The sequence below is a fragment of the Harpegnathos saltator genome, unplaced genomic scaffold, assembly GCF_003227715.2.
Source record: "Harpegnathos saltator strain DR-91 unplaced genomic scaffold, Hsal_v8.6 scaffold66, whole genome shotgun sequence".
In the NCBI taxonomy this organism is placed as follows: domain Eukaryota; kingdom Metazoa; phylum Arthropoda; class Insecta; order Hymenoptera; family Formicidae; genus Harpegnathos; species Harpegnathos saltator.
This window is the reverse complement of record NW_020230493.1, coordinates 373,323-388,233: the sequence shown is the minus strand read 5'-3', so window position 1 is coordinate 388,233 and position 14,911 is coordinate 373,323. Positions and strand designations below refer to the sequence as shown.

The following is a 14,911-nucleotide window of genomic DNA, read 5'->3' as shown; positions in this document are numbered from 1 at the left end:
CCAGCACCCCTTCAGGGTTTTCTTAACAATCAAGCCAACTTGTGGCTTAGGCCTACCAGTATTCTTCACTTGTTAATTATTCGGTGCAACGATCTTGTGCCTTCTGGGGTCATTGAGAGCTATCCTGCCAAAACCAGCTGCCTGTCCTTGGCGCAGAACTTGACGCATCTATCCACACAGAGACGCAGCAATCACACCTTTCATTGTCTACTAAGATCAGAAGAGTCCAGCAGTAAGTCATTTATATTTTCTTTCATCTGAATGATCTCTTTTCTTTTCATTTTGTTTCACCTCCTTTTCTATTCTCCTTGTCATTCCTCCTTAACTGTAAAATACAATTGCAGTGGCTCAAAATTATCTAATCCAAACGGACCTGACTACTGCAGGAGAGTACGAAAACCGCGAGGACTTAGAAGTAGCTTTTATAAATTTTTTATTACAAGATCGTCCGGATTATATTGTCCACCCTAACGAACCAAAAATCCCGAGCTTATTGTTCCTTTCAGATTCTCCTCTCAAAACCCCTCCCTCTTACTCTCCTATATCCTTGAGTCCCACTGAGAACCGATCTCCGACAACCTCTCCGTTCCTTAGAAGTCCATTCCCCACACCTTCCCCGTCGACCTCACCGTTACGAGGGGGCACACGTGGTTTCCACGCGGCGTTACTTCGCGGGCTCATCCCCACTCATTCTCCTTCTCCTTCAGAGGCGTCCTCGCGACGATCCTCTCCCTCATCGCCAGCCACCCCGACACAAGATCTTTCCTTATCCGAATATCCCTCGGACTAATTAAGAATTCTCGCCAGAACCCACCACATCATCACACCCATGTAATTACACAACACATATATATACATAAATAAATCGTACAAATTTTATTTCTTCATAAACTTCCGCTTAATCATCAATAAAACAAATTATTTGTAATTGCAATCCAATTACGATTTCCGACTAATTATTCTCAACAAAAATTCTCCCTTCCTTCAACCGTCGCTTACGGTCCTATCCCAGGTAAAAGGATTCAGTTCCTTGACCTAAATTAAGGACCACCGGGGTACGTCCGCGTCAGATAAAGGGATCGCTCCGATCCTTGATCTGTACCGCTGACTTGCGAGTACGTCGGAGCTTGCGAAAACAAGCGCCAAGTTGCGCTCCTCCTCCAGGACGTAACAGTACGAATCTCATCTTTCTAACGCCATCTAGTGTAACCCGATCGGACTTATACAACACGAGATACAGATAACTAAAGCCATCTATTGGAAAAATAGTGGATTTCTTTTTATTACACCTGATATGTACATAACATAAGTTCTTACAAATGAAACTTATAACTAAAATAAAACTCTACAACACTATTCTACTGTACAAAAGAAGTGATATATTAAAACAGTAGCGCCAACTGAAAAACTTGACACATATATATAATTATTGTATACTTAATATTTTTAGAAATCTTAAATCACCCCCCTGGCAGAGGGGTCGTCCGGTAGGCGGCGACTGGACCGGAACTGGCCGTCCGCGTGGAATCGGAGCATCCACCGCCCCTCAGGTGTTCGCAGGCGGTAGCAACGGCTGATGTGGATGGCCGCGTGGAGGACGAGCTTATGGACGCCGGGCTCCACTTCGACGAGGACCGGCGGCGGTGGCCTTGGGCCGACCGGTCGGAGTATTCTCGGCGGTTGGACGGGGATCGGACCCGAGGGTGGTCGCGTCGTCGGCGGGAGAGGTGTCCCTGCTGTTCGTTGCGGCTGCGGCGGCGTCCGTTGCGACGGTGGTGGCGGCCGTTGTGGCGGTGGTGGCGGCCGTTGCGGCGGTGGCCGTTGCTGCGGCGGCGGTCGTTGCGGCGGTCGTTGCGGCGGCGGAGTCGTCGGCGGCCGTGTGGGGCGGGTGGTAGCCCTCGTTGTTGCTGCCAGTGCCTTGGGCTGGCGTCCTCGGCGCCCGGGTGGTGGGGGCAACGGAGCCGTAGGCAACATCAGCGTTTTTCGACATTGTGTCGTGTCCGACCGCTGAATCCTTGTCCCCCTTGCTGGTACTTGGGGGTTCGGCGGCCTTGACGACGGCGGCGGTGGGCTCGCTGGTGGTAGCGGCGGTGACATCGTCAGTGACGTTGGCGTTGACGTCGGCGGTGACGTCGGCGATGACGTCGGCGGTTGCGTCGCTGATGGTGGCGACGTCGATGGCAGCGGGGCGGCCAGGGCCCTCTCCTCGTCGTCGGAGAGGGCGAGATCCGTCCAGAGGACGGTGAGATCCTCGATCTCTTTTCCTCGGGGCTCGCTCATTGCTAGCTATTGTGCTTGCGTTTGCACTTGCCAAAACTTCTCGCTTATCGCGGGGCGACAGCTCGAGAAGATGTGGGCTTTGTTGCTCGAGGCCGTCGCTTTATACTCCGGGCCGTTGTTTCGGGTTCCCCTTCCGGATCGTCGACCTCCGCGTCCTGTGGCTTTTCGTTGTTGTTGCTGCATGATTTCAAATCTTGTACGTGTATATTTCGTAGCCACTTGCCGTTTTTAGCGCGGAGATCGATGATTACCGGCGAGATTATCTTCCGGACTTCGTACGGCCCGGAGTATTTCGGCGCGAGCTTGGCGTTGAAGCCTCGCGCTTTGTCCGACAGGGGATGCTCGTGTCGCCATACTGTCTCCCCTATCGTAGGCCGCCAGGAGCGCCATCGCAGATTATAGTAGCGCTCCTGGCGTTGAAAAGCTCGCGCCAAATTTACACAGACGACCTCGTAAGCATCCTCGAGCTGCCGGCGGCGACTTTCCGGTGGAGCGTCGGTACGGGTCTCCGGCCGGGAACTCAACTCCCGCCCGCTGAGTAAAAAGGCCGGACTGTAGCCTATTGAGTCCTGGACGGCCGAATTGTACGCAAATTGTAGCGCTGAAATGTGAGTGTCCCACTTGCGGTGGTTTTTTCTCACGAACTGAGCGATCATTGTTTTGATTACGCGGTTTGTCCGCTCCACCGGATTACAGACGCGCGGCGCGTAGATGGGGGTGGTGCGGTGACGTATGCCGTAAGCCTCGCAGAATCTCGTGAACTGCTCGGAATGGAATTGTTTCCCGTTATCGGACACTATTATTTGGGGGCAGCCGTGTCGGTGCATAATGCCCTCGGTGATCGCCTGCTCCACTGCCCCCGTCGTCGCTTTTCGGAGTGGTCGCATCTCTAGCCACTTGGAGAAGCGATCCTGCATAGCGATGACCCACGCGTGGCCGCCGGTCGACCGCGGCAGAAGGCCCATCAGGTCTATGGTGGCCTGTTCCCACGGGCCCTTGACCGCGGTGGCGTGCAGAAGGCCCGCGGGTTTGACCTATGTCGCCTTATAGGCGAGGCAGGTCTCACAGGCCCGGACATGTCGGGCTACGTCCCGGAACATTCCGAGCTAATAATATCGGCGGACCGCGCGGGCGATCGTCTTCGCTATCCCCAAGTAGCCGGCGGTGGGTTCGTCGTGGAGCTGGCGAAGAATCTGGGCGCGTTGTTCTCGGGGCACGCACACCTTCCACTGTTCCTCCGCCGGTGTTTCGCAGAAATCCAGCTCGTGCAGGACGTGGCGGAGGAGCTGGCTTTGCTGGATGACGTAGTCTGGCCAGGCGGCGGGGTCTGCGGCTACCTGTGCCTTCATACGGCGGTACCAGGGGCAACCGTTTTCCGAGATGATGGCGCTTACCTCGGGTCGTCGCGATAACGCGTCGGCGACCGTGTTGAGAGCGCCTCGCCGGTATTGCACCTCGAACTCATACTGTTGCAGTTCGAGGGCTCAGCGGGCCAGTCGCCCGATGGAGGTCTCCAGGCTGCGCAGCCACCGGAGGTGATCCGTGACCACCGTGAAGCGATAGCCCTCCAGGTAGTCGCGCATTCGCCTTATCCCCCAGATCACGGCGAGGCACTCCAACTCGGTCGCGCTGTAGTTTTTCTTGGCGCGATTTAAGGTTCGGCTCGCGTACGCGATCACGCGTTCGGCCCCTTCCAGCCGCTGCATGAGGACGGCTCCCAGCCCCTCCGTGCTCGCGTCCGTCTGCATCTGGAAGGGCTCCCGAAAATCGGGGCACGCGAGCACCGGTGCCGTGGTCAGCCGCTTTTTTAGTGCGGCCATCGCGGCGTCCTCGTCCGCGCCCCACCTCCACTTCACGTCCTTCCGGGTGAGTCGCGTGAGTGGGGCGGCTAGCGCAGAGAAACCGGGGATGAACCGCCTGTACCACGACGCGAGCCCGAGGAACTGCCGAACCTTTCGCACGGTCGTGGGCGCCGGCCATTCCGATATTGCGCTCACATTTTCTGGGTCGGTACGGATATGCCCTCTCGGTCCATGATATGCCCCAGGTACCGTAGGCGGCTCACACAGAAACGACACTTCTCCGTGTTAAGACGCAGTCGTGCTTCCCGGAGCCGCCGGAAGACCTCCCTGAGCCGCGCGATATGTTCCTCGAACATCCGGCTCACGATAATGATATCGTCTAGGTAGACGAGTACGTGGGGCTCGAGTTCAGGGCCGAGTACGCCATCCAGCAGTCGTTGGAAAATGGCGGGTGCGGAGTGCAGACCGAAGGGCATTACTCGAAACTGCATCAACCCTCGCCCCGGCACGGCAAACGCAGTCAAGGGGCGGCTCACGGCCGACAGGGGGACCTGCCAATACCCGCTCCGCAGGTCTAGCGTGGACAGATATTTCGCCCCTCGGAGTTTGTCGAGGGTAGCGGCGATCTGCGGTAACGGATAGGCATCGGGTTCCGAGACGATATTTAATTTACGGAAGTCTACGCAGAATCTTCGCGACCCGTCCTTTTTCCGCACCACAATTACCGGCGAGCTCCACGCACTGTGAGAGGGCTCGATCACGCGTTCTTGCAGCATCTTCTCGACCTCCTCATCTATTACTTGCTGCATAGCGGGGTTCCGGGGCCGATACCGCTGCTAAATGGGACGTGGGTCGGTCAGTCGAATGTCGTGGTATACCCGGTCCGTCGGTCCCTGCACCTTGTTGAAGAGGCAGAATTCCCGTTCCAGGAACTGTTTCAGTCGCGCGGTCTCGTCCGGGGTTCGTGGCGTCAGTCCGTCCTCGATCGTACAGGTCGATGGTTCGGTCTGTGTCGCGTTATTCGGTGGTGGTGACAGGGTCATCTGTAGCTTGGCCCACAAGTCCACTCCAATCAGCATTGGGCTGCCGAGCTTTGGCAGGACTCGTAGGCCGTGTCTCACGTCTCTGTCCTCCGTTTGTATGTCTGTCGTTATGGTTCCGGCTATCTGTATTAGTGTTCCGTCAGCCAGTCGTATCGATTCGGGTCGCCTCGACTTCCGGATCGGGACCCCTACTTGCTGGGCAATGTCGGGGCATATAAATGATGCCTCCGATCCGGAGTCGAGGAGCGCGTTGACGTCACGTCCGTTCAGTCGCACGGTTATGTGGGACCGCGGTGTGAATCTGATGCGCTGTTTCCTCAGGGCCGAGACTCTGGGTGGCAGGTCTCGGCCCGTCGGTCGTTTCCCGGCAGCGGGTGGCACTCCCGGATCAATACTCCGTCCTTTCCGCATTGCGAGCAGAATTTCTTCGGGGGGCGCTTACAGTCTACCCGAGTGTGCCCCCTCTGTTTGTACCGCCAGCAGCACTCGTTCTTGCTGTACGTGCTGACGGTGGTCGGCGCGACGCGCGACGGTCGAGGAGGTCGGTCCGCTGCAGAGTCTCGCCGGCGGTCGCGTATCTGCCGCTCGATGTCTTCATGCTCTGCGGCTCGCGCACGGAGGTCCCCGATGCTCGTGACATCGTCGATGCGAATGCCCCTCTTGTATTCCGGGTGCATATTTTCATATAGCAGCTCGAGCTGCTCCTCGGGACTCCATCCACCCGCGCGCCGCATGAGCGTTAATACTTCATTGGAGAACGCTCGGAAAGGTTCCCCGTCTCTTTGTATGCGGCTCCGTGCTTCGCGGCGGAGTTGCGCTAACATTTTGCGCGGTAGGTATTCCGCATGGAAGTCCCTTCGGAAATCCTCCCAAGTCGCCCATGTGTGCCGACTGAGACGGTACCACGCGAGGGCCTCGCCCCGCAGCATTTCCGGCAATCCTCGAAGAACGTATTCCCCCGTGTAGCCATAGACCTCGCTGAGTTCTTCGACCCGTTCTAGAAATTCGTGAGGATTTCGTCCGTCGAAGAAGCAACCCCATTTCCTAATTTGGTTCATGGCCTTGGCTATCGGGGGTTCGGGCCCCTCGGGAGGTATGGACAGTTCGGGTGTCTCGTCGCGGACTTCCACCGTCCCTTCATCGGTCTTTGCTGCGGGAGTCGCCGTCCCGTTGTCCTCCTTGAACAACTCCGGATGCTTTCGCACGAACTGACCGAGCCGCCTTCGCAATTCTTCGAATGTCCCGTCCGTGTGCAAGTCGTGACGGGACAGCTGCTCGGTCAGCTCCTGTTTTGACAATTTATATACCCACGCCATCGCGATCGGGCCCGTAATCACTCTTACTGCTTTCCTCCTCCTAAGGTCCCTGTTCGGGCGCCAAATGTAACGGCCGAACTCCGCGGTTCGGTCGCTGCTACGCGTTTCGCGCGGATATTGCTCGTCGGAGTCCGGGCTCGAGGAGGAGTAAAGTAGCGAGACACTTGACAATGGCAATCGAAATAACTTAGCTTTATTGTATGCTTACTGAGATACAAGAGTTCGGCCCCGAAGGCGGTGTCGCGGGTTGCGTCTATAAGGCGCGCCGATACGATACGGTACGGTGCGGTGAGCGGTACAAGCGCTCGCACGGACGGATAGGCCGTGCAGAAGGCGGGGCCTATTGCGCGATGCGTGTAGACTATAACGACGGTAACGGCGCGGTGATCGGTCTCGCTTCGCGACGCTGGGCGTCTCGGACAATTATCGCCCAATACTCGTCTCGCAATCGCTCGCGTATAGATGGTCGCCGGACCGGAGATTTCGATTCTCGGTCGAACGCACGCACGCGAGTCGCGGGATACGCGAAATGATTTCGTCCGTCGAGGCCGAGGACTCTCGACAGAGAAGGCGTACGCACCTTCCCTTTTTCCTACGTTCGCGGAGGAAACGACTAAGTGCTGCGGACACTCAGCGGAGACGGCGGACACACCGTCCCGGGTTCTTGGTCGCTAGACGGATCGCCTAAAGGCTGAGTACGCTCAGCGGAGTTCGCCGACGGACAAACCCCTGACTCAAGGCGGCGGGTAAAGGCGAGAGACTGTCGAGTACGCTCGACTGAGCACGCGCACGCACGAGCCCAGGAAGACGGGAGACGGCCAAGTATCGAGGACGCTCGATCGAGACTGCGGACGCACAATCCCGTGTTCTTAGTCGCCGATCGGGTATTTGGAATACGGAAAGCAGAGCGAAACGGTCCGGATATTCTTTCTTGCAGCATGAAGCGTCTGAATCGAACGGCGGTACGGATCGGTCTGGTGACTAGAAGCTCGATCGCCGCCGTTTTATAGTTGATCGCGCTACGATTGAGACGGCGGCGATCGAGCGGCGCGCCTATCGGCGCGAGGCACGGTGATGGCGCGTGATCGCGGCCGCGCGCGCTAGTGGCAGCGCGTGATCGCCGCGGCGCGCGATAGCGGCGACGCGATCGTTTCGGTAACTTAGGGTGGCGCAAAGTGCCGTTCTTCGGCCCGACAGGTGGTCGGTCGGGCCGGTAGTAAGGAGGTGCATCTGCGCCTCGTTACAAATTCAAGTTATTACCTTTTTTTAAGTAATATATTATGTACATAAGTTTTTACAAATAAAAATTATATTATGTTATAAAAATTTAACACGTTTATTAATAGTGTCCAATATTTAAAAAATATATTTTTAAAGATATTTTTAAACATCTTTTTAAAAATATCTTTATTATTATTCAAGAAAAACCTAGCTACAAAAAATGTTTATAACATAAATGTTTACAAGTAAAATTTATCATTATTTATTAGAACACTGAGTTATATGGTTATTTTACTTGTTATTATAATAAATTAATTATAGCAATGCAATAAAAAATATTTAATACAAAAATCTGGCGCGGCTGCACCAAAAACTATATCGAAGGTGCATGTACATAAAAGTCAAATTATATATCATTGACACTTTGTCAATTATGATAAGAATAACATCTTTGAATAAAAAAATATCAAAATACGTAGAATATATACACATTCGATATGTATATTCTATGATGAAGGTTTATAATTTATTATAACCAAAAACGAACGATTGCGATGTGCGCGAGCTATTATATATCAGGTGTAGTAAAAAGAAATCCATTATTTTTCCAATAGATGGCTTTAGTTATCTGTATCTCGCGTTGTATAAGTCCGATCGGGTTCCACTAGATGGCGTTAGAAAGATGAGATTTCGTACTAAAAAAACTTTTCTGACAGTTTTGTGATTAGTTGACTCAGTTTTGTTTGAGCGCGCGTCAAAGATGGACACTAGCAAAGAGAAAATACGCTATATTTTACAGTTTTTCTTCGATAAAACGCAAGCCAAGCGGCTGAAAATGTGAATAGTGTTTATGGTCCTGATACTGTAACAGCCAATCACGCCCAATTTTGATTTCGTCGATTCCGTTCCGGTAATTTCGATGTCAAAGATGCACCACGCACTGGAAGACCAATTGTCGAAAATATCGATAAAATCATGGACATTGTCGAGTCCGACCGTCATGTAAGCACTGTTTCGATTGCCTAAGAGCTAAAGATTGCACAAAAAACCGTCTGGAACCATTTGAATAAGGCTGGATACAAAAAGAAGCTCGATGCATTGGTGCCACACGAGTTAACGAAAAAAAACCTCATGGAACGAATTTCCATCTGCGAATCGCTGCTGAATCGCAACAAAATCGACCCATTTCTGAAGCGGTTGGTCACTGGTGATGTAAAGTGGATCACTTACGACAACGTCAAGCGAAAACGGTCGTGGTCGAATCGCGGTGAGCCGGCGGAAACGGTGACCAAGCCAGGATTGACGGCCAGGAAGGTTTTGCTGTGTGTTTGGTGGGATTGGCAGGGAATTATCTACTATGAGCTGCTCCCCTACGGCAAAACTCTTAACTCGGAACTGTACTGTCAACAATTGGACCGTCTGAAGGAAGCAATCGCCCAGAAGCGGCCAGCTTTGGCCAATAGGAGAGGAATTGTGTTCCATCAGGACAACGCCAGGCCACACACATCGATAGTGACTCGTCAGAAGCTCCGGGAGCTTGGTTGGGAGGTTCTTATGCATCCACCTTATAGTCCGGACCTGGCACAAAGTGATTGCCATCTGTTCCTGTCCATGGCGAACAATTTTGCTAGTGAAAAATTCACTTCAAGAGAGGCTTGTGAAAATCGACTGTCGCAATTTTTTGCTAATAGGGACGAGGGCTTCTATGAGAGAGGCATAATGAAATTACCTTCAAAATGGCAACAAGTTATCGAACAAAACGGCGTATATTTGACCTAAATCGGATCATTCTAACTATGGTAATTAAAGCCTTCAATTTCATGCAAAAATAATGGATTTCTTTTTCTACACCTAATATTTTATACTCATGTGGAACTTCAAATAAAACTATTCAACACCGCGCTATAAATATAATACATATTGATAGATTCAAGTTAATTTCAACGAATATGTTATATTATTAATATTCAATACATTTGAATTTTATTTTGACATATCTACTTTAAGAGTATTTTACATTAGATATATGTACTACTGTGATAAAAAAATAAGGTGAATTTTTCATTTAAACTTCGCGGGTACCAATCATGAAAAATCATGAAATTATTTTTTGGTGGGTTGGTAGCACTGTCTTTGACATCTATGCAGAGTTTCAATATATTCATGTCAATATATTCAATTGCTGCAGAGCTATACGTGTTTTTGTAACATACAAACATACAAAAGTGAGTTTTTCGATTTTTACTATGTCTGATTTTATTGAACAAAGAATTTGCATTAAATTTTGTTTGCGGAATGAATATTCTGTCGCAGAAACGTTGAGGATGTTGCAGAAGGCTTTTGGTGATAAGGCTATGTCGCAAAAAATGTTTACAAGTAGTACAAAGACTTCAAACAAGGCCGAGGACGAGTTCAAAACGAACAGCGCCCCGGACGACCATCAACATCTACCGATGAAAGCCACATCAAGGAAATCAAAGATTTGCTGTTCGAAAATCGACGATTAGAGACCTTGCTGATGCTACGGGCATTTCATTTGGATCAACCCAAACCATTTTAAAAGATGTTTTGTGCCTCAAACGCGTCAAATCTCGATTGGTTCCAAAAACACTCCATTTGGAAAAAAAGCGTCGCGTTGACATCTGTGAAACAATGATTTCTGACTACCAGGACGTCATGAAACGCATCATTACGGGAGATGAAACTTGGATCTATGCATACGACCCGGAAACAACCGACCAATCGAGCGAATATCGTGCAAAAGGTGAACCAAGACCGAAAAAACCGCGCCAAAAATCGCTCAAAAATCAAGGTCATGTTGACAGTTTTCTTCGATTATCGCAGTGCATTATGAATTTCTTCCGTTAGGCCAAACTGTTAACAAGGAATATTATTTGAGTGTTATGCGTCGTTTGCGTGAAGCTATTCGCCTCAAGAGGCCAGAATTATGTCCAGACAATTCTTGGTTTCTGCACCACGATAATGTACCGTCCCACACTGCATTGGTTCTTCGAGAACATTTCGCCAAAAATTCGACCCATATCGTTCCATAACCACCGTATTCGCCTGATTTAGCACCGTGCGACTTCTGGCTGTTCAACAAACTCAAAAGACCGCTCCGGGGACACCGTTTCGACTCGATTGAGGAGATAAAAGCCGAATCGAAGAAAGTATTGAAGGCCAACCCGGAAAAAGACTTCTTTGACTGTTTTGAGGATTGGAAAAAATGTTGGTATAAATGCATTGTGTCAGACGGGAAGTATTTTGAAGGCGATGAAATTGATTTGGAAGAATAAATAAAGATTTTTCATTTTATAAACAAATTCACCTTATTTTTTTATCACAGTAGTATGTATGTAATTATTTATCGTTCTCCTATTTGGAGTTACAATTCCTTCTACAATTTCTCCGCCACCACCCTACACTCTACATCCTACGCATCTCGCTCCCCTCTTCCTCCTCACACACACACACCCCCCTTCTCCGGCTTAATTACCTTATATATTACTTATATGCTACTTATATACTACTTAACTCTATCTTATATACTACTTATTTATATTTATTATTATTGTGGTGGGACTTCCGTTTCCACTCTTCCACTCTCTCTCACTTACACTTTCACGCTCCCCCACTCTCTTTATCTCCCTCCCTCCTCCCATCTCTCTCCCCTCTCCCCTACTCCGTTATCCTCAACTACCTTCTCTCTACTCTTCTACCATCCTCATCCACTTCTCTCCATCTCCCCTCCCCCAATATCTTCTCCACTATTCCTGCCTATCCCATCTCTTTACTTCCTTCCCATCTCATGCACTCCTCCCATACGTGTTCCCATGTCTTTTCTTCTTCCCCGCACGCTCTACACTTCCTTTTCTCCTTCTCCTCCCAATATTCTCTCTCCCTCATTTCCCATCCTGAATCTCAACACCCTCCTCCATCTCCCTTCTCTAAGTATTCCGGTATCTCCTCTCCTTTCACATCTCTGTACCATTTGTTGTATTTTGATTCTCTTATCTTTCCCCATCTTTTTTCCCATTGTAATTCTCTATCCTTTCCTTCTACCTCCTCGTATTCCATCGTTTCCCGCTTTTCTTCCCCTATCCCTCTCTCCTTCATGAACTACCATCTCTCTTGTTCCCATTTTCTTATCATCTTCTTCCTCTTCTACCTCTCCTTCATTTCGTTCCAGCATCTCCTTGCCACCTGTCCTTCCTCTCTCTCCTGTAGTTTCCTCTCAAAATTCCACGCTCTCTTCCCTGCTCTCCCCCTTATCTTCTCTTTTCCTGTTTCCTCCCTCACCCAAGTACCCTGGCGTTCTTCCCTCTGCCCCATCGTCCATCTTATGTACCTATCGTGTGTCCCTTTCAGTTCCTTCTTTTCCTTCCACCCCCATACCTCCACTCCATATCCCATCATCGTCCATATCAGTGTATCATATAACCACAATCTTCTTTTCCAGTCTTTTCCTCATACCTTCTTCCCTATTCCCTACATTAAATGTATTTGTAAAGAAATAGTTTATAGTTTACTATTATAAGTTTACTATTATAAGTTTACTATATAAGTTTCAGACATTTTAATATTAGAGAAATGTTTCACCAACAAACGAGTAATTATTCTATATAAACTTAAATAAAACATTACACCGTATATGTATAGAGAGAATTTACAAGTACATTTTATTATAATAAAAATGTTGTCATATATGTATTAAACAAGTTTTAGTTTGATATAGTTTTTGGTGCAGCCGCGCCATGATTTTTTGTATTAAATATATTTTATTGCATTGTTATAATAATTAATTTGTTATAATAACAAGTAAAATTACCATATAACTCACTGTTCTAATAAATAAGGATAAATTTTACTTGCAAAAATTTATGTTATGGATATTTATTGTAGTTAGGTTTTTCTTGAATAATAATAACCTTTAAGAAGATATTTTTTTTAAATATTGATCACTATTAATAAACATGTTTGATTTTTAACACGATATAATTTTTACTTATAAAAACTTGTTATGTTATGTATTGTATACATATAAATCTTAAAAGAAAAATAATCTGATAAGTTTTACTTGTAAAAATTTATGTACATAATATATAACTTAAAAAGAGATATAATAATAATTTGAATTTGAGATTTCTAAAAATATTAAGCATTCAATAATCATATACAGGGTGTCTCAGAACCTTGGGACACGGGCTCCGTAGGGACATAGAGCTACGAGGGTGGTCCGATAAGTACTTAGCCTACAAAAGAAAAACGAAAATTTTGAAAAAGTGGCGATTTATTTCTCAACATAGTCTCCTTTTAACTCGATACACTTTACCCAGCGATGCCCCAACTTCTTTAACCCGTCTGAAAAATACGTTTTCTCGAGGTCTGCAAAGTAGGCCTCCGTGGCGGCGATGACCTCCTCATTCGACTCAAATTTCTGCCCGGCGAGTGACTTTTTCAAATTTGGAAACAAAAAGAAGTCGCACGGGGCCAAATCTGGAGAATACGGTGGATGGGGCAGCAGTTCGTAGCCCAATTCGACCAATTTGACCGTGGCGAGGGCGAAGGTGTGAGTCGGTGCGTTGTCATGGTGGAAGAGCACTTTTTTCTTCGCCAAATGGGGCCGTTTTTTCTGCAATTCGGCGTCGAATCGGCTCAATAATTCGGCATAGTACAGCCCTGTGACCGTTTTGCCCTTCTCCAGGTAGTCGATGTAGATCACACCTTGTGAGTCCCAGAAAACGGTGGCCATCACCTTCCCGGCCGATAGGACAGTCTTCGCCTTCTTCGGAGCACGTTCGCCGGGTGAAGTCCACTGTTTCGACTGTTCCTTGGTCTCTGGTGTGTACCAGTGGATCCATGTTTCGTCGACGGTCACGAAACGACGCAGAAACTCCTTCGGATTGCGTCAAACACTGCTCTGAAGTGGTCTCACGGTTGCGCTTGTTGTCCGGAGTGAGCAAACGCGGCACCCACCGCGCCGACAGCTTTCTCATGCCCAAAATTTCATGCAGGATATGACCCACGCGGTCTTTTGAGATGCCTACTGTCTCAGCTATCTCGCGCACCTTCAATCGGCGGTCTGCCAATACGAGATCGTGGATTTTTGTCATGTTATCCTCCGTGGTAGCCGTTTTCGGGGCACCTGGGCGTGGCTCATCAAAAACCGACGTGCGACCACGTTGAAACTCGTTAAACCAATTTTTGACGGTCGCCATCGAAGGAGAAGAGTCACCGTACACAGCATCCAAGCGCTCTTTGATTTCGCTGCGCGATTTCCCTTCCAAAAACAAGAATCGAATCACCGACCGATATTGCTCTTTTTCCATTTTTCTAAAATCCGCGGACACGCCCGCTTCCACACGCGGTCAAAACAAAACTACGAGTCCGATTCGGCTGAAATTTCGACAGTAGCCGACTACGAGAATGTACTACACGATAGTAAATTTCTCTTGCGATAGTGGCGCCATCGGGCGGTGAGGCTAAGTACTTATCGGACCGCCCTCGTAAGTGAGAGGAACAAAAAAGTCCTTTACCATAATGTGAAAATCGTAAGTTTTTTAGTAATAACCGGTTAAAGTTTGGCGTTTTCCACGCCCATCGCGGCCTATAGACGCTTCGCGGCAAGCTGTGCGTAGGGGCTGAGCGATAACGCGTCTCGCACTGACTGTTCGATGGCGTCTTGGCGCTTTGACGCCGCGCGACGGTCAGCGCGAGCCGCGTTATCGCTCAGCCCCCACGCACATAGCTTGCCGCGGAGCGTCTATAGGCCGCGCTGGGCGTAGAAAATGCCAAACTTTATGCTGTTATAATTAAAAAACTATTACGATTTTCACATTATGGTAAAGGACTTTTTTGTTCCTCTCACTTAGCTCTATGTCCCTACGGAGCCTGTATGCCAAAGTTCTGAGACACCCTGTACACAGGGTGTCCCATTTTAATGTCCCACCCTAAATAACTCTTCAGTATTGAAGTTTCAAGGAAAATGATCTGAATAAAAGTTGTAGGAATTTAAGTGAGCTACCTTATAATGACCTTGACTTTGACCTTGACTTCTATTTTCAAGGTCGTTTGAAGGTCAACTTGCGTTTTTTAAACGGGGACCCTTATTTTTTATTACACTGTTTTTCTACTAGTTAATTTGAACAACTTTTGTCTAAAATATTTTTTTATTTGTCTAATATTTTTTCAGATATTTGAGGAAATATCTTGATAACTTATTCAATAATTAACTTACGATATCTCGCTA

General features: G+C 48.7%; 1 protein-coding gene across 1 annotated transcript; it reads right to left on the bottom strand.

Annotated features, from left to right (window-relative positions):
• Positions 1 to 1,455: 1,455 nt before the first annotated feature.
• On the bottom strand, positions 1,456 to 2,280 carry LOC112589933 (vegetative cell wall protein gp1-like). The gene has a single exon (XM_025305010.1). It carries the CDS (start codon positions 2,278 to 2,280, stop codon positions 1,456 to 1,458), a length of 825 nt encoding a protein of 274 aa, XP_025160795.1.
• Positions 2,281 to 14,911: the final 12,631 nt, after the last annotated feature.

Coding starts and splice junctions, on each gene's coding strand:
- LOC112589933 (XM_025305010.1), bottom strand. CDS start 2,280: ATGAGCGAGCCCCGAGGAAAAGAGATCGAGGATCTCACCGTCCTCTGG.